Source organism: Pezoporus flaviventris, unplaced genomic scaffold (genome assembly GCF_033815535.1).
Source record: "Pezoporus flaviventris isolate CSIRO_AGI_PZ_B2104156 unplaced genomic scaffold, CSIRO_AGI_Pfla_v1 ptg000026l, whole genome shotgun sequence".
NCBI classification, from domain to species: Eukaryota; Metazoa; Chordata; class Aves; order Psittaciformes; family Psittacidae; genus Pezoporus; species Pezoporus flaviventris.
This window is the reverse complement of record NW_026892574.1, coordinates 449,413-472,482: the sequence shown is the minus strand read 5'-3', so window position 1 is coordinate 472,482 and position 23,070 is coordinate 449,413. Positions and strand designations below refer to the sequence as shown.

Here is a 23,070-nt window from a genome sequence, read left to right as displayed (position 1 = left end):
CTGTTTGAGGTAGCCAGTCTAATGTGGCTGTGCTCTAAGTGGTAGATCCAGGAGGGTCTCCATCCCACTTCTCCATTGCCTTTTGTCCCCAGAGAGCTTGATAAAACTGCACAAGGTCACAAGAGTGAGTCAGGGGCAGAACTGACACACCGTGTCCTTTGCCCTTGTGCTTCAACCGTGGCTCAGCGCTTCTTTTCCAGTGGTTTATGTGGCTTTTTCTCACTCCAGGTGCCTGAACTCTTCTTTGGGGTCTTCAAAGTAGCAAGCACTTGTATATGCAGTGCTTTGCTATCAGTTTATTATTTTAGAAGTGGTTTTGGGAAGTTAGAGAGGATTTTAGTTGGTTTTTTTGGTAGCACCCACCAGCTAGTACATCAGGGTTTGTTGCAGTACATCACCTGTTGCCCTGCAAGAAAAATGTCTTTAAATAAGAGCCCTGTCTCTTCCCCCTATACAGATATACTTCTGTTTTGACTGTAGAAGTAGTTGTAATTTTAGCAGCCTTATGAAGGCACCAGTGCTTGCTTTGTTTATTTGTTTGGTATTTTTTCAGGCTGCAACGTATTTAGTTTTTGGGGTGTCACATGCTTTGGCTGGGGCTGTCTTTGTGACATTGTGGCTTCAATTTGTGTGCGTCAGAGTGCCATGAACGACTTTGCAGCCCTTTGTCAAACTCCTTTAGCAGCACATGAAGCAGTACCAATATTTTGAAAAGGAAAACTAGAAACAGGTTGTTCTTTGAGTGATGGTCTTTCATCCTGGTCTCATTAGCTTTCTCTAGTGCTCTGGGTCACTTTTCTGGCTGCAGCTGATGGGAGAAGTGCCAGTGGAATGTGGTGGCACACAGGCTCAAGCTCAACAATTTGCATTTTTTACCCAAGTGATGCCTCCCTAATTAAACAGAGTCCTTACAAATTCTTCTGAAATGACTTTAGAGACTGAAGCAGAAGAAAGGGAATGCAGCTGAAGTTCTGTGCTGTGTTACAGTTCTAAAAACATCCCCAACTATGTTTTGTTTTTCCAAGTGAGAAATTATATTTAAGGAGAGGAAAGAGATCCTGTTGGTCAGAGCATAGGACAGGAAGCCAGCAGCTTGGGAGTTAGCACTGATGCCTACCTGATTTGTCTGCTTTAGTTTCCTCCTCTGCAAGATGGACAGGAGAGTGTACCACAGGTTATTGTAATGACTGGAGCTTGTGAACTCCTTTGACACTGAAGTGCAAATGCCAGGTGTTATACTTTTGAAATCTTTCCTCTTGTATCATTGCCATGATGAGCACCAACAAAGGAGCACGGGGATGCTGAAGGGTACTTTATGCTGGGTTTATTTCCCATGCTGGTCTTTTAAATCAGGAGTATCCGTTGTCTCATGTCCCCCACCCCATGCCGTTAACAGGTCCTGAACAAAGCTATGGTGAGGGCTTAAAGCAGAGATTAAAGCTCGGATTGTGCTTGTTGTTTGTTTGCCATTTTGGTGGCCTTGGAAGCGTGTGGCAGCAATAATCCCTTCTTTATTATTTCTCATTGCTCTGAGGGTGTTCTGGTATAAAGCTAATACACAACTCCCAGCTACCTAGTGTAAACTAATGCTTATGTAATCATTGCATAATGCAGAATGCTTGCTCCCCTACTCGTCCTCTTTTCTTAGTCCCTGAAATTTATCCCTAGAAGAGTCACGGTTGCAGCCAGCTGGATTCACTGTGCTGGGAACAGTCAAGCCCCCGTATGCATCTATTTTCTGAAGTTGGGAGGGGAAATTTATCTCTGTTACCTAAATCAATACTTACCCACCTTAATAGAATAGAGCAGTTTTTTCATTTGATTTTTCTTGTAAAGTTTTGAACTCTTGTGAAAACAAGGAAGATCTGGTAGTTAAATCTGATTACTGGTGGTTTAGATCCCTGCGGTAATTTTTGTAACCTGGCTGACAGCTATATTCTGGGTTACTAGTTAACTGGGATAGCCACAAAGGGGAGGTTTCAGCTCCCTCCTGTGCACAGCTTGTTCAGAACTTCCCAGCACTCGAGCCTGGAACACTTCCTGACTCCGGTGCAGTAGTTTTATGTAACTCAGTTGCTCTCGCACACCCCCGGCTAGAGGACAAATGTAACCCATCCCTGCTTCACTCCCTGTGTTTCCTGGCTTTGTTTCCTTGTCTTGACTAATGCCCACAGTGCCTGCGTGCGAGAGGGGAGGCTCCTGAGAAGGAGGCAGTTTACGTTTTAGGTTTGAGGTTATTAAGAGAAGTGATTTTGGTTACGTGCATAGAAGAGGGATGCCTGGGAGCAGTGTGTCACCTTTCTCCAGTTCTGGCCATCCCAGAGCACTATGGAAATGCCCAATTTTAAACTTCACAACCCACTTTTGAGCATATCAGAGGTGGGAACGGGCAGGAGGTTGCCTGGTGCTCTGGAGTAACCAACCACCTTTCCTCCTGGTGGTGCCGGTGAGAGGGAGGACAACCTGCCGGGCTTGTGCAGGGGCTGTGGTGTCATGGGGTGCCGGTGGCTGCCAGCCTGTGCCATACAGCCGTTATATAAGTGCTCTTTGGGGTTTATGTAACCCGGGTCTCAGTGTCCGCAGTGCTGAGGCCCCGCCAGAACAAGATCTCTTGGGTATTTGGGGCCCGGTTCTGCTTGCATAATCCCAGGGTTAGGAGATATATTGTCTGTCACCAAAGTTGGCTCTCTGGTGTTCCAGTTTGCCTCTCAGCACTTCTTGGCTGCTTCCTTTCCCTTTGGTTTTTGGGTGGTATCTCCCTTGCTCCTGCCCTTCAATTCTGCTGCCCTTTGTTCCTGAAGTATTCCTTCAGGCCAGGAAAGGAGTTTTGTTCTGCAGCATAACCTCATCAGTAACTGATATGCTGAAAGACCTCTGAAGGGAAAAAAGAAGGGCAGTGCTGCCTTGTAATTTATCTTTTAAAGTTTTCCATCGACTGGGGCTTAGCTCCTGCCCAAGAAGGAGTCTGGACATGGGTTTGGCTTTTGTGTGTTCCTGGTCTGGCTCCCTCCCTGCGCTCTGGCCCACAGAGCCTGTGCTGGTGGTGTTTTCTTCAGAGCTCATTTCACATCTCTCCCCTCCATCCTGTGGTCCTGGACTGCGGATGGAGGCAGCCTGCCATCTCTCACCAGCAGTCTGCATATTCCACGTAGGTGTCTTGAACCCTCAGCTGCTGATTGCTTTACAGGTACCTAGAGAAATGAAAAATGTGTTACTCAGACTTCAAGCAGTGCTATTTGTTATACCAATATGACAGTCTGTGTCTGGTTACAGTGACAAGTCTGAGCAAAAGTCCTGAGGTGTTTAACTCCTAGATAAATCAGCAATGGGGATGAAGACGTTAGAGCTGATGTATGTGCTGCTTGACAGGCAAGGGAAGCTTCTCCTGGGAGCAGGCAAGCTCAGGGGCTAGGCAGACTCAGCCCAAAGGATGCCTTTGTGTCTCGCAGTACTGTGGCTGTGACTCAGCAGGACACCAACCGCTGCAGCCAGCACAGAGCTGGGGTGAGAGCAGTGGTGGACATCAGTCGTTCCTCTGATCGGTGGGCTGTGTTTCGCTGGAGTCGAGTGGGGATCGCAGGCAGCAAGGGGCTCGGGGCTGCCAGGGTGCAGCACTGAGGGGCACCCCGGTGAGCGCAGGGGTACCCCACACGTGCAGGAAACCACGGGTGCAGACAGAAGGCCGATCCCTGCTCGTTGCCAGCTCTCGTGCCGGCAGTGAGCAGGCAGCTGGAGAGGACCAAGGGGTGTCCGGCGCAGGGTGCTGCTGCACGGGCACAGGGTGGCTGTGCCGGGTTATGTAAAGCTTACATAATTAGTGCTTTGTTGAACAGCCGTGGCCGGGAGGAGCGTCCTGCCCTCCCAGACTGAGCCCCATTATTTTCTGAGGAGAACAGAGCCTTGTTGCTAATTAGCTGCCCTGATAGTGGCTGCAGGGGTGGCCATGGCCCTGGGTCCCCTGAGGGGCTGTGTTCCACTCCATCCCCACTGCGGCTGGCTTTCCTGGTGCTTCTGGAGGAAGGAACCAGGTGTTGATGTGTGTCAAGCCCTGGGAGGGGGTTTTGTGGCTCTCCTGGATGTTACAACAGGTAGGAGGAGGGAGTCTGAGCTTCCCCCTTGCTTTTGCCTACACTGTCCTTGAGAGGTTTCGCAAGCAATTTCCTGCCTCCGGCCGTGGAGTGTCAATGCTGCCTTTGTGAGAGGGTGCTCTGTGCAGACACCCCTCCTCCCTTCTTGCGTGACATCCATGCACCAGTTGCATACAGAGAAAGATTAAATATTTTCAGAATATTCTATGTTCCACAGCTGAATACAGGATGAACCAGAGCACTCTGGCTCTTGCCAGCCTCTGAGATGATTGCTGTGCCACAGTCAGAGAACTGCTGTTCCTCAGGTGTCACGTACAGTTGAACTGTGGCATCAGCTACACACCTCTCCAGTGCCCAGTGCACTGGGAAAGCATCACATAACCCCAGAGAACATCTTCCATCCTGCCAGTGCCTTTGCAGTCAGGCTTGCTCTGCAGATTTCCTTCTCTAGCCTTTGGCACAGTTGTAGTTCAGTGTGTCAGTGGCTGCGAGTGTTGCAGCTGGAGCTGTGCAATTAGTCTTGCTTGTGCAGTCCCTCACTGCTCCTCCCATTCTTGCTTTGACAGCTCAGGACCGGCTGCAGTAGTACCAGCTAGTACTAGCTAGTCTCTGACAAGCCTTTGCCCACAAAGTGCATGGAAGTTCCCAGAACGCCTGCAATAATATTTAACTGCTCCTTGCTCATTGTGCAGTACAAAAGACGGCTCCCAAAGTAAGAATTAACTCCCGCTGCTCTTCGTGCAGCTACCTTCCCCACCAGGTGTACACACCTCTGTCCTTAGGATAGGAAATAATTCCCAAAGGCTCAGCCAAATAGTGCTGTTCAGTACCCTGAGTTTCCATAGTGAAATGATTTTAGAAATAAACAAGTGTCTGCTTTTTAGTGGTGTGCCTTCCCTGGAGATGCTGATGTTACTCTAGCAGAGAAGTTGGCCTCCCAGGAGGATGGTGTACTTCCTAGCTAGCCACATTAGCTAGCTAGTAACTGAGAGGTAAGGAAGTAATCATCTTACACAGTGTTTTGTCCAATGAGGGGTCTCTTGGACCTTCTTGAGTAACAGCCTCAGGTAGGGGACCTTCAGGCCTTACCCTGAATGGCAATTTCTATACCTCTAGGAGTGCTGGACTGCTTCTGGAGCTGAGCTGTGGATGTCCACTTGCGTGTGCACAAACACATGGACTTACCAAGGCTTGCCTTAGAGTTTGGAGACTGGATGCAACTATAACACCGTTTCTCACACACCTTGGTGTCAGGCGACTGTGTTAGTTAAAGAAATCTCACACCTCAAATAAACATACCTGCTGCTTCGTGACACTTCACAGCAACCCGTGCCCCTTCACAGAGCAAAGGCTGTGTGTGTCAAGAGCAATTCATTGCTGAATCGAACATGCTAGAGAATATTCTCCAGGCTGCTTCCCATGCTGTTTTAAGGGAAGTTTGAGAGTATTCTGCAAGGAGGTGATGAGGTGAGTTTTATAAGTGTGGGTGCACTAGAAAGTGCCCAACTGTGGGACAAATCATTAGCTCTGTCAGGCATCATGAGTCACACCTGTGTGCAGTGTTTAGGGGCAGCTCCAGCAGTCACACCACATAGGGAGCATCAAAAGCAGAGCAGAATGAGAGCAGTCACGACTCTATTCCTTACAGAGACTTCTAAAGCGTAATACACAAGTGTTGGTCGAGAAGCCAAACACCTCCCCCTGCTTGTATGTACAGCTGGGGGTGGTGGTTGCTGCTGCTTATTGAGCAAAGAAAACTGGCAACCCCTGGTCTGCAGCACAAACCAGAACCGTGCTGCAATCACGTCTGTTGGGTTTTGATAGTGCAGGCACATATAAACTTTTAAAGTGCATGATAGAATAGTTGTGCCCCTCTTGGAATTCAGGATGCCTTGCAGGATAGAGTGCCTGGGTGTTTGCAGTGTCTAACCCAGGACCTGCACAGTGGGAACTGCTTGGGGACCTCTCAAATGGAGAGCTGTAACCCACCTGTATAAGCTTCTTGAAGCTTACTGTCTGCATTGCTGTTATCACCACTGCCCTCAGGAAACCCTCCTTGTAGATCTGGTACCTCTTCTGATGAGCACAGTGCAAAACATGCAACAGAACTGGTGTGAACCCAGCAGTTGTTTGCGTTCCAGCTGATTCTCAGTGCCCACAGTGTGTAAGCATGGATGGGTTTACATCCTCATCGGCCACCACAACTGACCCATGGCTGTTTCCTGCTGAGCAGATTTGGGCCACTCTTTCACCCAGCTGTGCTTGGGCATATGTGGCTGATCTCCCTGCGCAAGGCTGTGCTGGGTGGTGGCAATGCTTTTCTCATTCAGGCAGTGTGGGTAACTGCTTGCATCTTCCTAGAGTACACTAACAGCATGAGCATGATCAGGCAGTTGTCAACATGCAAACATGGCTGATGAATTGATGAGTTTGTGTATTGTGTAAAAAGCTACTTGTATAGCCATGTCAGAGTAACCTGTTGAGCTCCTGTTACAAAACCATAATTGCATTTCTCTTGCAGATTTAGTCTTGGCAAAATTGGGGCAGGTATTATTCCATTGATTACCTGATGGGACCTGTTCAACGAGGCTGTTCCCACACTCACTCCAACCCAACTGCAACTTTGTCTTGCACAAAATAGGTTTTTGTGTATGTATTTATTGCTTCCTGTTGTGTTCCTGTCCCAGTGTGGGTCCCAGTTACACAGCTTGGAGCTCACCGTGCTGGAGCTCAGCCACACGGCTGCAGCAGGGAGCCTCGCTGTTCACAGGCTGTGTACACAATCAGGAGTTTAGTACAAAACATCAACCAAACCATTCCAGTTAGGCACTGCCAGCTTGTGTCACAGGTGTGGTGGGAGCTCTTGCATGGTTAAACTTGTGATTTTATCACTGTGTTACTAAGCTTTGTTGAAAGTGGCTTTATTCATTATAGTGGCAAGGATGAGCCCAGCCTCAGGAAGCGGGCTGTCCTCTGTGCTGATTGCTGCACCTCAATCAGTGTGGCATTCGGCTCTGTCACTAGTTTGGAAGAGATCTCAGTGTCTAGATGTGTATGTGTCAGGAATGTGGGCTGAGGTACAGGTTGTGTTCCTCACCTCAGAACTTGTATTGACAGGACAAACACCAGCCTGAGCAGACATGGCTGTGGCAGTTGAGAGCTTGTACTCAGTGCAGGACCCAATTTATCATCAGATTTTGGGCTTCAGGCTCCTGGTCACATAAGTCATATTTAAAAAAAACCCTGTCTGATCCAGCTGTGCAAAGGTTTCACCAGAGCTTGCATTACGTATGATTAAGAGGAAAGAAAAGGTAAAATGCAGAGGTGGAAAGATCTACATAGGAATTGGACAAATAGGAAAACATAGAGAGGAGACTTGTAATGGCTTCACTTTTAGGCTGCTGAGCCCTTGGGTTTTGTTAGCATCACCCCCATCCCGAAGGCACCCTTTCCTGGCATGGCGGAACGGGTGGCAGAGTCACTGCCAAAGGAGGTGACGTGGATAATTGCTGGGGTGTGGGGAGAAAAGTGCTTCCTCTTCCAAACAAGCATGACTTTGTGCTCTCCGATGCCTTGTCAAGGTCCCCTGGGCCTGGGGTGAGATGGCAGCAGTGTAACCATGGCAGTGTTTGTCTCCGGTTTAATGACTCATCCCAGAGCGTGTGGTCACGTGTGCAGCCTCCCTGCTTCCCTTTGCCCTATTTCATCCAGTCTTTTGATCTAGTTATATAAGCAGGAGTCGAGAGGGCCAGGGGGAAGGAAACGGTGTCCAAGAATTGCAGGTAGTGTGACTGAAACTTGTCCATAGCTCGAATAGCAGAGCTCTTGTCTGGGAAGCCTGGGAAACTGGGTTTATTCCCAGCACAGTTCTCTCTCTGGAAGTGAATGTGATGTGTCCTATCTGAGCTTGGAAGTTTAAGAAGGCGTGGTGGGAGGACAGGGCTCCAAGACCTTGGCTGTGGCAGCAGAACTATCATGGTTGTAGCAGCAAACCCTTTTGCCTTTAGCTTCACATGCAGCGTAATTCTTTCTTGCATTCATCCTGAGATCTGTTCCATCCCATAAGTTGTGGATACCTGTTTTTCCAGTATATGTAGGACTTGCTGGGGCTGATGTTTGCAGAAATGTTTGAGCTGCTCTGCTGGTACTGATCCATGGTGGGATGAGCCCTGAAGTCCTAAAGAAATTCTGATAGACTGTGAGTAAATGCTGGGGCAGGTCTGGTGGCATGTCTGGAGAGGAAGCTTGCAAAATTGGTACTTTTGACTGAGGTGTGGATCTAGTTCTTGTCATCTCGATTTTAAGAGGTGATACCAGTGGTAAGGTTAATTTAATAGGCACATTAACATGGCAGCTGTAGAGATGCCTGTATGTGGAATGTGCTATACTGAAGCATCCTTCGTTTAAGCTCTCAGTTCTTTGCCTCCACATCCCAGAGTCACAATGTGAATTTTGTTGGTTCTGTATTACTTCATCTGCTACATTCTTCTGCACTAAAGTTGTCTTTCCTTCATAATTCTAAGTGTCAGTCCAGTTCAGTCATTAGCACGGATACACTGTATAAGCAAGAAAGCTGGTTATGAGATGAGGGTCAGGGTCTCTCTTTGCCTGACGCAAGGGGACAGGATGCTCTGAAGAAGCTATTCTAATGCTTGTCAAAACCAGTTTACTTCAAGGGAAGCTTTTGATAAGAAACGTCTTCTTTCTGTGTTCTGCAAGTATCAGTTTGGTCACTGCCAGCCTGTTGAAGAGCAAAATGTCACATAGAACAAGGTGTCATTTCACATAGTGCTTAAGACTGAAATCAGCCATTAATGGAAGTCTGAAAACAGTCAAATGCAGATAAAAAGGAATGTGTGTGATTTATAATGCAGAAAGGGTATTGCCACTTACTTTTTGGTTTTAAAAAAGCTTGCTAGATGTTACCGTTTAACTCATGAGTGAAGCCTGGTGATAAAACCACAGAGTGGGCTGCTAAGCCATGGCCCAGTGTTTGAGCGACATAACCTCTTGCATGGTGTGTCCTGTTAACTTGGAAGGTGGTTACAGGTGTCATATAAATGGAAATTTCCACCTTTCTTTGTGTAACAAAGAAAGAGATTGGAGTTGTTTTCATCAGAGCTCATCAGGCCCGTGTAGGAAAACAGACCTTTGGGGCAGCAAGTGCTCTGCATGGACTGAAATAATTTTGCCTTGTTTTCTTGTCGGGATGCTTTTGGGTTGTGTGTTAGTCTTGGCTTTCACTGGGAGCAGACCCTTCACTGTGAAACTTGACTGGCTGTCGGAGACAACCCCAGTTTGCACCTTGAGAGAAACATGCTTGCAAATGAGTGTGAGTAGGGATTGTTGGTTTCCATTCAGCTCAAATACTGACAAACGCTCAGGTAAAAGCCAGCCTGGCAAAGTTGTTCTCATGTTATTACCTCCTTGTCTTTTCAGACCAACCCCAGGAAGCTGTGTTCAGCAGTGACCATGTTGAACACACAGAGGATGGAGAATGGCAGCGCTCTACTTCAACTACCTCATCTCAGAGTGAGCGGGCAGAGAGACACTTGCAGAACCAGCACAAGAGCCTGGCCTCTGAGGACACCAAAAAGAAGAGGGCTCAGAAACCGTCTCACATGCGGAGGAACATAAGGTAGACAGAGGATAATAGAAGGAACTAGGGTCCTATTATAGCCCTTTGGGTAAAAACAAAATCTCTGGACTTTGCTTCCACTGCTGGAAAACCAGATGGCTTTCTTTTCCAAAACCTTAGGATTTCACTAGTGGGAGTAGTATGTTCTCAGACTGGAGTGCTGCGTGTGGGTGCAGACTTGTTTGGTATTTCAGAAGAGTGAATATTTGGATATGGAATATATATTGCAAAAATGGTGTATTTGCGGCTGGCTTTTAAAACATGCAGTTGAAAAACAGCACCACCATTAAGTAAATATCCAGTTTCAGATATTTGCTGATGAGGATCCTATTGCAAATAGCCTAAAATATAGTCCTCCTCTCTACTATCTTGGTAAATTGTTGGCAGGATGCTGTGACTGAAATGTTGGAAATCAATTTCACCTGGATTTTATAAGGCAGTAATTGATTGCATAAGTCACCACATATATCCTGGGACAGGTTGTGAAGTGGTAATTCCCTTTGAAATTCTGTTCAAGGGGATCTAAAATGCTTAAAGAAGTCACAATGGAGCAGGAACTCCTGTGGCAGCAAGTAGCTCTTTTGCCCTGTATGTAATGCCCTGGTGGTCTTTGGTTCATACTTAACCTTGTGCAGGGTGATTTTCTTACAGCCAAAGAAATGAGCATTGACTAGGCCTTGGAAAGTGGGTTGGGTGGATTTAAAGGTTAGTTTCAGGGAGCTGCATTTTAGCACTCCTTCTACTGCACCCCTCCTCTGGCAAAAGAACCTTCACTTCTAGGCAGCACGTGTGAAACTGAAGAGGGGAGCAACTTTTGGAAGTAATGAGAATTACCTGTAAAATTAAGATGTTTTGCAAGCATCCTTTGAAACAATTGCTAAAGCCATTAGAATTCCTAGTTCCTGAAAATAGCCTTTAAGGGGAGAATCGGGGTGATGACTTTTTTGTGAGTGAATTGATGCCTTTTGTAACTTCTTTGCATGACTTTGTGCGTTTTCTCTTTATAAACTGCATAGCAATAAATAACATCCTTTCAGGTGGACGAACTTGTCAGTGATAACCTAGTTTAAGGATATTCTTACCTACTCCCAGTTTTCCTTCTTTCATTATTTTGCTTCTGTCAAACTTTTGTCTTTTCCTTGACTAATAGTAGTGTTACCTATAGTTGGGAAGCACAGGCCTGAAATAGCTGTAGAATTTGTCTATAGAATTTGGAGATGATGTTGCTAGTCTGTGTAGCTGACAGACTATCTTCAGCTTGTCAATCATCTTTTGAGCCAGCAGTACAGCCATTCATGTTTCTGGAAGAAACTGAGTGTAACTAAATCACGGTTTTCTGCTCCTGTGTTCAGAAAGCTGTTGCGTGAGGACCAACTGGAAGCTGTGACAAAAACAGCCCAACAGGAAGAGTTGGAGAGAAGGAAACGGCTAGAGCAGCAGCGGAAGGATTATCCAGCCACTATACCAACCGTACCCCTTGAGTTTCTTCCTGGTAAGCAGTGGGAGATGTCGCCTGAAGCAAGATTCATAGGGATAGAAGAAGAAGGTAGTGCTGTGCTTGTCCATGATAAGACATGGGGTAATGTTTTTAAACTAAAAGAAGGTATATTCAGGCTAGATACAAGGGTTTTTTTTCTTTTTAATGATGAGGGTGATGAAACACTGGCACAGGTTGCCTAGAGAAGTGGTAGGTATCCCATCCCTGGAAACATTCAGGGCCAGGCTGGATGTGGCTCTGGGCAGCCTGATCTAGTTGAAGATGTCCCTGCTCATTGCAGGAGGAGTCAGCCTAGGTGACCTTTAAAGATCCCTTCCAACCCAAACCATTCTATAACTCTATGCTGCACTTGGACTTTCAAGTGTAAACTCTTGAAAGGGCAGTTCCAAACCACTTGTGGGTTCAGTGTAGTAACTCAGAAGTTGTAGTGTTCAGTGTAGTTAGTGTTCACTGTAGTTACTCAGAAGTGGGTTCCACTTCTGGGTTAGTCCTGAATTAAGATGCTGTGGCTGTATGGTGAAAGGTAACTTTTGTTGAAGATATTTTGACAAGTTAATTGCATGTAAGCAGGATGCTGGAACAGGTCTCTCGTGCCTTTCCAACTGCTGTGGAACCTTAAACCAATGGTCTTGACAGAATTGCTGTGACCTTGACCCAGGTCATACTTATGCTGTGAATGATCTGATAATGCATAGATCTGGTACTAGGGATGGTAGAATAATAGGCTGGGTGCACATACGTTCATGGTGTAACGTTGTCTTTTCTTGCATGTTTCAGCAAGCAGTGAAGTAGGGAGTATAAATGGTTAAGCATCACCCTTGTCTTCTGGTGGATATGTCATCTTGCGTTGTCTTATAAGCCGGTGATTTCAGTGCTATATTTTATAGCACAGCCTCTAAGACTGGTGTAAAGGGCAGAGAAGTGCAGTTGGAAGTTGTGGTGGGGGTAAGGAGTTCTTGAATTGACTTTGTCTCTGAAGAAAATGTATATTCTCCCTCAAGTGCAAGCGTTCAAAACATTTTTACGAGTAGGAGAGAAGGAATAAGAGTTACTTAAAACAGTTTAACTCTTGCAGAGTAGGTTGCAGCCCTTGAAAACGTCGTTGCTTGCTGAGTCACTGCAGTAGTGCTATTTGGTCCTGTTAGCTAGTCTCTCCCCACATGGCAGCACTTAAACATGCAAACAAATGGTCTTGATCCGCAAAAGTTGTTTATGATATGTGGGATGTAATTATTACAGCATCCCTACTAACAAAGGGCCATTATCATCCCTTCAGCAATTGGTACTTTCTCTGCTGGAGGAAGAACAGCTTTTACTCCTGAGACAGCCCCCCCCCCAAAAAAAAAGGGACTTTAGCACGTTGCATGGTTGGTGTACCCTATCCAGGGTATGCAGTAGAGAGGGTGCCTTCAGCACTGGGCTATTGTTAGGCATATTGAGAAAGAAGGAGATTGTGACCCAGGAAGCTGAGTCATAGCAGTATTGTAGACAGTGAGAGTCTGTTATGGAAAATTCCAGGGATAAGTTATTGAAGCAAAAGTGGAAGAAAATACTGTCTGGTTTCTGAACAGTTTTGTCTCCTTCCCCATTATTATGAATTACTTATTGTTTGTAATTTATGTTTGTAGAGGACATAGTTTTCAGAACAGCTGAGGCTACCCAGCTCCCTCCTCAGGTCCTGGCTGAGGAAGTGATCTGCCTAGATAGTACCAGCAGTGGCAGTGAAGATGATGCTAAAGGAAAAAATAGCATTAAAGATGGTAAGTGACCAATTGCCTTGGCCTGCTCTTCTCACCCTATGCTGCTTATTTAGCCACAGATCTCCTGTTTTCATCTAATCAGATGCTCCAGCAGTGAATCACTGCAGATTTTTGTAGGCCTATTGGTTTCCAAATAAATGGCCAGTTCTGGACTTTGACATTTATAAAATGGCCTGTCAGGCACTCTTGCAAACTTGTGTTTATTTCTGCTTTATAAATGCACTTAATTTTGCTCAGAGCTCTGCTGAAGAATGCTTGTATGAGATGTGGCATCATCTGCTGTGTATAAAAGAAGCATCAGAGTATTCAGATCTGCAACTGAAAGTGGTCTTTGTGTCCCTTGTCCCGTATGGATCTAACCTGACACTTCTGTGCCACTCTGGTAGAGTGCCTGATTTCCTTGATGGTCCTTAGACATTACATCAACAGATAAAATGCATGTCTGGTTTTGGGAATTAAGAAGACATGTGGAGGAGACTTACAGAAACTCTCATGTTCTGTTTGGATCAGCTCAGGGTAACGTTCTCAGACACATGGGGAAACTCATGGAAACTCATGCTTTTACATGCCGGTCTGAGGAGCCTGATGTGTGCCTGTGTTGTGCCTACGTGTTCAGAAGAGGTCATTAGGCGAGTGTGGAACTATGAAAGATGGTAGCCTTATTTTCCTGATATGATTTTTTTTATTGTCTCGTCAGCATGATAATCCTGATGGCAAGTTAACCTTTACCCTTATTCTCTCCTGTTTTGATTACATTACAGAAGTGATTGAGCTGAGTTCAGGAGAGGATGATGCCCTTCAAATTGTGGACAGCAGTGACTCTGGCAACGAAGGGGAGGAGGATGGCAGTGAAGAGAGCAGTGGTTCTCATGTGAATGATGCCTTAAATCAGTCAGATGCTCTAGGGCAAGTCATTGTCAATATCAACCATCCACCAAATGAGGAGGACATTTTCCTAGCTCCCCAGCTTGCACATGCAGTAAAACCTCATCAGGTAGGCTTTAATAGTCTTGAAAATGCAATGAATTCAGGTAATTGTAATCTCAACAGAACTTCTTTGGTGAGCTCTGTGACCACTCCGGTTGTGGTGGTGGCTGTTGTGGACAGGCAAATGGTAAGGACAAATTAAAGGAAGGCCAGGGCTATTGTTATCATCAGACCTTTGCAGATTTAGATGAATACTTTAAAAATAGAGTTATATTTATACTCAAACTAATCAACCCCAATTCAGATTCTCTGGCTACAGGTGAATTTTGATTTTTTGTTATATTCTCAGGAAGTTTTATGAGTATCTAAAAATACTGAGCTCTCCCTAGATTAGAGAACTGTAATGAACTTGAAACATCCCCTTTAGATCTTCATGGTTTATGCAATCCTGATGTGCTTACCACTCTAAATTCATACCCACCTTGGTTTTTTTCCTCCCACAATTCTAATACCTTTTATACTTTTCTCTCTAGATTGGTGGGATCCGATTCCTGTATGACAACTTGATTGAGTCTTTGGAGAGATTTAAAACCAGCAGTGGGTTTGGGTGCATTTTAGCACATAGCATGGGCCTGGGGAAGACAATACAGGTCATCTCTTTCTTGGATGTACTTTTTCGGCACACAGAGGCAAAGACTGTTCTTGCCATTGTACCTGTAAGTAGCCATGTGAAGGGCTGGCTGAGGGGCTTCTTTGCCCTGCTTCTTTCTTAGCATAGAGAAGATCAATTATTTGTCCCATCTCATGACAAGCTCTGTCACACCCTTGCTGCTCTTCTCCCTCTTTCATCCCCTGTGTCCCTGAGTTTGCATGCTGTGGTCTGCTCCTGTCTGGGCACAGCTGGGTGTCATTCCCTATTCTCATTTTTACTCTTAAAATCCTGAGTGCCTCAGTTGGGTTTTTAATCCTTCCATGGGTAACTTTTTTCAGGTGAATACACTCCAAAACTGGCTAGCAGAATTCAACATGTGGCTCCCAGCACCTGAAAATCTTCCTGCTGATTATAACTCCAAAGAGGTCCAGCCCCGCACCTTCAAAGTCCACATCCTGAATGATGAACACAAGTAGGTGCCACTAAAAGCCCTTTTGAGCCCTTGAATTGCATCTTATGGAACTGTTATAAGTATTGCTGTTGCAGACTGTTTAGTTTGGGCTAATTCTGTACTGTTGACTCCCAGCTCTTTCCCACTCTGCATTTGTTGTGGATACTGTCTTTGAAGGGAGGATTTTGGTACCTGGGAAAGAATACCTGCCATTCATTCAGTGTTTATGTCTTGTACTTCCTTCTCACACTGTTCTTCTATATATGCTGAGATCAGGAACCCAGTTCCAGAGACAGAGCTGTTTCTGCAGAGAGGTGCAGAAGTGCTATGGTTTGTTTCTGGTGGTGCACTACTAGTTCTGTCAGAATCTTGGGATTCCTGAGGCATGTGCTCCCTCTACCACATGTCTCTCATTTTAAATGTGGGTTGTTTTTTCATGAGATTTTTCACACACACTGGGATTTCTCTACCCGACACTGTGACTTTCTGTGAATTCTATTGTCCTTGAGGGATTCTGGCAAGTTATACAAAGCCTCCTTGTCCAGAAAGCAGAGATTAGTGATTGCAGTTACAGCCTGGTCTGAAGTATATTCTTGGCTCATGGGTCTCTGCTTCCTTTCTGGTCATTTGTCTTGCATGGCTCAGGACAATGTAGTGATCCTAAGGAGGAACTCTCAGTTTATCACATATGTTCGTACACTTATCTGCTGAGATCTTCACCTTCTGGGTGGAACTGTACTTTGAATCTGCTGATGCTACTTCAACCATATGTTTACTATTGGATAGGATCTGGTGTGCTCTGGGAGGATTGAGTGAGGACAGTGTCTTGATTTGAACCAATTCTGAGCAGACTGGCAGAGAAGGAATAATTGAGGGACACTAGCATTGGAAGAGACGACAAGGTGGGATAAACAACTAGACAATTACAACCATGTACGTCAGTGAAAATGTTTTTTGCAGAGGTCATCTCCTTAACAGCTCTTTAAAAAGGTGCTCTCAAGTTTGATATGCTTTTGTACATGACAAACTTCTCCAGCTCAGTTCCTGTCAGGATTTGTCATTCTCAACCTGCTACTGTGGCACGTAAGAGACAACTTTTCTTTTCCTCTCTACCAAATTGTGTCCTGAAGAAACTTCATTGTATTCCTCTGTCTGGTTTGATGTGAGAAAGTGCTTTAATTAATTGAACAGGTTTCTTTTTCTCCTGGCAGACTCCAATCCAGTGATTCAAACTGAAACTGGAGAGAACGCTTACAGCTTCTTTGGCTGATTGGTTTGTTTTGCAGGACAACAGCTGCACGTGCAAAGGTGGTGAATGACTGGGTGACAGAAGGTGGTGTGCTGCTGATGGGATATGAGATGTACCGTCTTCTCTCATTGAAGAAATCCTTTGCCACTGGCAGGAAGAAGAAAACAAAGAAACAAGCTGGCCCTGTCATTATTGACTTGGATGAAGAAGACAGGCAGCAAGAGCTTCTGAAAGGTGGGAGGCCAGGTCTTGAGAGACATAAAGAGTGTGATCCTGTTGTCCAGCTATCAGCTCTGGCAGCACAGGGAAACAACCTATAACTTACTTCTAGCATCCCTGACACAATCAAATTCTGCTGGGCAGGATCGTGTCTTTTGAGCCAGAACGTTGTTGAGCTTTGGTTTAGTCTTTTGTTTCTTGCAATAGCTGCAAGTAAGTATAGAAGTCTGAACTTGGGGATCTGTCTGTGTGAGATTTGCCAGTCTGATCTGCTGCAAGAAACCTAAATTGATAGAGTGCAGGTCATTGAGCAGAAATCAAGGCACAGTTATGTCTGGTCATTACGACATTATGCTAAATTGGAGCTAGTCACATTTTATCTCCTGAATCAGCCTTGCTTTCTGTCACTCATGAGTACCACTCTTTTTCAGAACTGCCCTTCTTTTTCCCTTTGTCAAGTTGGTGACCATACAAAACCAGAACTTTGTCTTACTCAACTCTAACTAAGACTTAATTTTCCTTGTCCTCAGGGATTGAGAAAGCTTTGTCTCGCCCTGGCCCAGATGTGGTTATTTGTGATGAGGGACACCGGATAAAGAACTGCCATGCCAGCACTTCGCAGGCCCTGAAGAACATCCGCTCCCGCCGGCGGGTCGTGCTGACTGGCTACCCGCTCCAGAACAACCTCATTGAGTATTGGTGCATGGTAGACTTTGTCCGACCTGACTTTCTAGGCTCTCGTCAGGAATTCAGCAACATGTTTGAGCGCCCTATTCTGAATGGGCAGTGTATTGACAGCACCCCTCAAGACGTCCGTCTCATGAGGTATCGCAGTCATGTCCTGCATAGCCTGCTGGAAGGCTTTGTGCAGCGGTGAGTCCACAAGGAGTTCTTGATGGTAGTCCATGCAAAGAGTTCATTCATCCCAAATTAGCCTGCTTGTTTGCTGAGTTTATTGCAGTACGGCTGATCTTAACTGCCTTATGGAATCATAGAATCATTTAGGCTGGAAAAGACCCTTAAGATCATGGAGTTCAGCTGTTAACCTAACACTACCAAGTCTACCATAAACCATGCCCTTAAATGCCACATCTACACATATTTTGGATACCTCTGGGGATAGTGACTGAATCACTTCCCTGGGCAGCCTGTTCCAATGCTTGACAACCCTGTCGGTGAAGAAATTTTTTCTAATACCCAACCTAAACCTCTCCTGGCACAGCTTGAGGCCCTTTTCTCTTGTCCTGTTACTTGTTACCTGGGGAAAGAGACCAACAGCCACCTCATCACAGCCTCTGTCCAGGTAGTTGTGGAGAGCAATAAGCTTTCCCCTGAGCCTTCTTTTCTCCAGTCTAAACAGCCCCAGTTCATTCAGCTGCTTCTCATACAACTTGTGCTCTAGATCCTTCACCAACTTTGTTGCTGTTCTTTGGACCCACTCCAGCACCTGTGTCTCTTTGCAGTGAGGGGTCCAGAACAGAACACAAGGTTCAAGGTGTGGCCTCACCAGCGCCAAGTACAGGGGGATGATCACTGCATTGGTCCTGCTGGCCACACTATTGCTGATACAAGCTAGGGTATTCAACTGGCTGTTGGCCAAGACCCCCACGTCCTCTTCCTCTGGGGAGCTTTCAAGCCACTCTGCCCCAAGTCTGTAGTGGTGCATGGGGTTGTTGTGACTCAAGAGCAGGACAGAGCACTGAGCCTTGTTGACCCTCATGCAATTGAGCTTAGCCCATCGATCCAGCTTCTTAGGCTTGAGTTTTAAACAGGTACCTTAACTGTGTTTGTGGGAGGATCTTAAGCATACAGAGGACGTTCTTGGGTTAGCAGCTCCATATTTACCTCAGAATCTCTGTCTTGTTCAATCTGTCGACTGTAAAGTGGTCCTTATGGCTCTGTTTTGCCTTGTGGGTAAAAGTAAAGTTGGTTTGCTTTGGTACCACAGTCTCTGACAATGGAGAACAATATCCCTAACTGCACGAGTGATTTCAGTTTTATTTTGATGTCTTAATAGTTAATTTCAATATTCAGTTCTTGACATCCTTTACCCAAGGATCTGAAAGTGTTTCATGAACCTTCAGTCATGAAAAGTGACAGTGACTCCACTGCTCTGGAAACAAATCAGCTTTGTTTCTCAGGTGAGGGTTCTAAGATGCTGGACCAGTGATTTGGATGGAGATTTTAGTCATTGGCAGACCTAAAAAGAGATCATGGAAAGCAGAACTTCATCACCCTCTTAACCCCATGACCTGTGCTAGAAGATTATTCCAGTGGTGAGGCACTGGAATAGGTTGCCCAGGGAGGTTGTGAATGCTCCATCCCTGGCAGTGTTCAAGGCCAGGTTGGACGAGGCCTTGGGTGATATGATTTAGCGTAAGGTGTCCCTGCCCATGGCCGGGGGGTTGGAACTGGATGATCTTCAGGTCCTTTCCAACCCTAACGATTCTATGATTCTATGATTATAACATTTGATATCTCTGTAATTGTGCTTACAGTTGGTTTTGGCTGCAGGGGGAGTATCTTGGAAGTGTTGTGCATTAGAGAAGCATACAACTAGAGGTCTTTTTCCCTGCAGCCAGGTGGGCAAGAAGTCAAAATCTTACCCTACAGGCACCCACAGAGAGATCAGATTGGGAAATTCCCTTCCCTCTATTAATCTCTCTCTTTATTTCCTCCACAGGCGAGGCCACAGTGTGCTGAAGGTTCAGCTCCCATCTAAGGAAGAACATGTCATTTTGGTACGTCTGTCAAAGATCCAGCGGGCCCTTTATACGGAGTTCATGAACCGGTTCCGAGATGCAGGCAACAGTGGCTGGCTGGGACTCAACCCACTGAAAGCTTTCTGCGTCTGTTGTAAGGTAGGTTTTGGCAGGAGATATAAAGAAATATTCTGGGATGTAAGGGAAAGCCAAGAATAGGAGTCAAAACAGGAGCTCGAAATGTGATTGACCAGGCCCATCTTCTCTCCCCAGAGTGCCCTGCAGTGGCCTAGCAGAATTGTTATCCCCACTTTCAGAACTGGGGTGCAGGGATGTTAAATGTCTTTTTCATATTTGTGTAAGAAACTTGCAGCCATCAGCCGGTACCTTATCTATTTACCTGCTGCAGTGCAAACAAGCAGCTTCCTCTGTGTTTGTGCTGTGTGGGATGCACAGTGGCCTTTTGGTTTGTTCTCAAGGAAAGAATTGAGCAGTTTTAAAGTTGGGATAGCCTGAGTTAAGATGGTTTATACCTTGTGTTGTGGCAGAGTCATGTTTCCTGTTTTCAGTACCTTAATGCAGTCAGACTTGTTTTCTTTGCAGTGCCTTGCAGTTCCATGTGGGGATGGTGAGATGATTGAACTATTACTTCTTTCCTTTGAATAGCTGTGGGAGTTTTCAGTCCACAATCATGGGCAAGCAGCAGGCCAACGCAGGCCTAACCACTTTCTTTTGTTACCCCTTCAGATCTGGAACCATCCAGATGTGTTGTATGAAGCTCTGCAAAAGCAAAATCTGGCAAACGAGCAGGATTTAGATGTGGATGACCTTGGCACAGCAAGTACTAATTCCCGCTGCCAGCCTCAGGGAATTAAAGTCAAAACAGAGAGTAATGCTTTGGCATCACCAGCTGGAGAAGCTACCAACAGCAAGTTCCTCCAGAGCGTTGGCTTCAACCCTTTTCAGGAGAGAGCAAATCAGGTCGTTACTTACGAGTGGGTGAGTACCAGTGGTAGAAAACTCTTCATTTGGAGTGTTATGATAAACATCAGTTAGATACTTTGGAAGACTGTACCTCTTTTTGTTAAGGCATTTTTCAGAAGTAGGACAAAGAAAGGACTCTTCTCTTTAAGAGTTGGGAGTTTCTCTTTTCTTTACCACATGGCATCTTGCTAAGCATGTCTGCAAGGTGTTACGGTGGGGTCTGGGGGACTCTCCTGAGGCTGGAGTGCAGGCAGCACTCTTCTATACCATTGATTTCATCTGACCAAAAAGGGTGTGGACTTCGTTGTTTGAAAAAGGTGTTAGGGTAAAGTTTAATCTAGATAAGATGGTGGTAAATTTAGTGGGCTGAAGGAGAGGTCTTGGGATAAAGAGTCATGAAAGGTTAAGAGGATGCTCATTCGTCCATACTCCAAGAAGGCTGTCATCTGGAGCTTCTGGAATGTGAAGTAGGCAGCAGTAGTTGGGAGGAACATTGTCACTTGAACCAACTGAATGTCTGTAACCTCTCTGCAATGACTTATTTCTCTCACCAACATTCACTGTTGAACTGAACAGAGAATGAGCAACTCCACCTGTAATAGTCTCCTGTTTCTTGGTAGGCCAAAGACATCTTGTGTGATTACCAGACGGGAGTCTTGGAGAACTCACCTAAGATGGTGTTACTCTTCCACCTAATTGAAGAAAGTGTGAAGCTTGGAGACAAGATCTTGGTCTTCAGGTAAGCAAAGTTTCAACCACTGATCCTAGAGTCACTAAATGCTGGAGCAGTTGGACCCCTCCTGGTACTAGGAGGTTGTTACACAAGGGGAGTAGTGTGGCAGTTCCCCTTTTCTCCTTTGTTGTATTAAATCCTGTTTTTCCTCCATGGATTTTATACATCTGCCACTATCATTTATTACTGAGAGGTGTGCTGCTGCAAATGGGGTTTGACAACCACCAGTGCTGGAATGGTTGGGAAAGAGTTCTGATTCTCCACCTTTGCTGCTGTGGGGCTTTCTCCTGAACAGAGATCTTGATTTTGCAGCCAGAGCTTGTCTACCTTATCTGTCATTGAAGAGTTTTTGGCAAAGAGACCAATGCCGAGTCCTCCAGGCTCAGATGGAGGAGTTCACAACTGGGTCCGAAACATCAACTATTACAGTGAGTGCAACCAATCCTCCTCTCTTTCGGGGTGACGTTTGATCCTCTGTGATGGACTAATTCCTGAAAGTCACCTTCCAACTTGTAATTGTCCCTGTGCATGAAAATGCTCTTTTGAAGCATTTTTCTGATGAAGTTTCTTTCAGATTTCCTACTTTAGGTGCTTGAGAAGACAGTCAGTTAGATAGCAAATAACTGATAATTTCTAAATCCTCTTTTCAACATCTTGTTTAGAAGATGTTAGACATATTTAGCAACTCACCTACTAGTGCTTTTTTAAGTTGCAAAAGATACTTTTTATTTCCTATATGGCTATCTTCTAGATCTTGCTTCCCAAGCCAGAATCACCGTGGAACGCTTTCACTAGCTCAGGGCTGTGAATTCCTCCTCCCTTCTTCCCCAGCTTTAAATCTTGTCCTGGCATGGGCGGTTGTTTTGTGTGGCTACGTTACAAGCCAGGACTGAGAGGAGCAGTGAATATGGTGTTCTGATTTTTGCAGAGCTGCCAGAAGTAAGCTGCTGCCCAGGAACAGAGATGATACCCCCCTGCACTCCTTTAGACCAGTACTCTCTGTGCTCAAATCCAGTCTTTGGGGGTTTGCCAAAGGCTTTCATTATTTTGCTTTCTCTTGTTCCTGCTGTTCTTGCTTGCTGTCCATCTTGCCTAATACAGAACCTTAATGGGCTAGGTGTTTTGTAGCTCTCCCAGTCCTGGACTTGGCAAGCTTGAGTAATGTTTCACTTGATCTTTCAGTTGAACAAATCCCAGCCTGGCTGACTGTATTGCACCTGCCTGATTGGGCAAATTAGAGGTACAGAGTGGCCCAGCTGAGGTCCAGGAGTGCATGACTTGAGGAAGACTTGTAATTGGTTCTGAGCAAGTTACAAAGCTCAGTGTTTGAGAAGTGGGTTTGTCCTGATGGGATTCCCCCAGACATGCAGAGCTTTGAAATGTGTCTTTAATTTCCTCCTCAGGACTGGATGGCAGCACCTCTGCCTCAGAAAGGGAACGACTGATTAACCAGTTTAATGATCTCAGCAACACCTCTGTTTGGCTCTTTCTTTTGTCCACACGGTAAGTTGGCTGGAGCAGAAAGCCAGTGTGGAGAACTCGCGCACTGATGCTCTGTATGCTTATGAGGTTTCAGTTCTTAACTTTCTTCATAACATGGTCTCAGGACTCTATGGGATGATAGTGCCATCTGCTTCTGAATTCCCTAGGGGTGTAGAATTTTAGCCTTAGTCCTCTGCAACACTTAACAGCAGTCTTGGAAACCAAACATGGGTTTGAAGTTACCTGCATGGTTGGAGGGAATGTTCCATAGGTGTTTCATGGACTCTTGGCTGTTATGATTGTCCCTGCCTAGAAGCTTTGAAAATTGGCCGAGGCAGCAGTTTGAAATTTGCCTTTCATTTCCAGTGCTGGGTGTTTGGGTGTTAACCTCATTGGAGCAAACAGAGTGGTGGTGTTTGATGCTTCTTGGAACCCATGCCATGACGCCCAGGCCGTGTGCCGAGTGTACCGCTATGGGCAGAAGAAGCCATGCCACATTTACAGACTGGTTTCTGATTACACTCTGGAGAAGAAGATCTATGACCGTCAGATCTCCAAGCAGGGCATGTCAGGTAATGTTGAGGGACATGGCACTCCACTCTTTAGTTTTCAGTCTTTTTAGATCCTTTAAGTTCCATTTCTGTGGTTTTCCTAACCTCTGGTTTCATAAGGTTGAGAAACAGCCAA

General features: G+C 45.7%; 1 protein-coding gene across 4 annotated transcripts in view; it reads left to right on the top strand.

Moving 5' to 3' along the window:
- Window positions 1–23,070, top strand: part of RAD54L2 (RAD54 like 2) — a 53,657-nt gene that overhangs the window by 23,559 nt on the left and 7,028 nt on the right. For 3 of the 4 annotated variants that reach the window (XM_061458260.1, XM_061458257.1, XM_061458258.1), the window contains 14 exons: window positions 9,528–9,726; window positions 11,079–11,218; window positions 12,853–12,984; window positions 13,746–13,978; window positions 14,445–14,627; window positions 14,902–15,035; window positions 16,301–16,497; window positions 17,013–17,355; window positions 19,166–19,343; window positions 19,932–20,183; window positions 20,789–20,907; window positions 21,214–21,329; window positions 22,305–22,404; window positions 22,750–22,955. In XM_061458260.1, the coding sequence (XP_061314244.1) occupies window positions 9,528–9,726; window positions 11,079–11,218; window positions 12,853–12,984; window positions 13,746–13,978; window positions 14,445–14,627; window positions 14,902–15,035; window positions 16,301–16,497; window positions 17,013–17,355; window positions 19,166–19,343; window positions 19,932–20,183; window positions 20,789–20,907; window positions 21,214–21,329; window positions 22,305–22,404; window positions 22,750–22,955 (2,532 nt within the window). Of the gene's footprint in view, window positions 1–4,972; window positions 5,081–9,527; window positions 9,727–11,078; window positions 11,219–12,852; window positions 12,985–13,745; window positions 13,979–14,444; window positions 14,628–14,901; window positions 15,036–16,300; window positions 16,498–17,012; window positions 17,356–19,165; window positions 19,344–19,931; window positions 20,184–20,788; window positions 20,908–21,213; window positions 21,330–22,304; window positions 22,405–22,749; window positions 22,956–23,070 lie in introns of all 4 variants that reach the window. The other variant, XM_061458259.1, reaches the window with a different exon arrangement.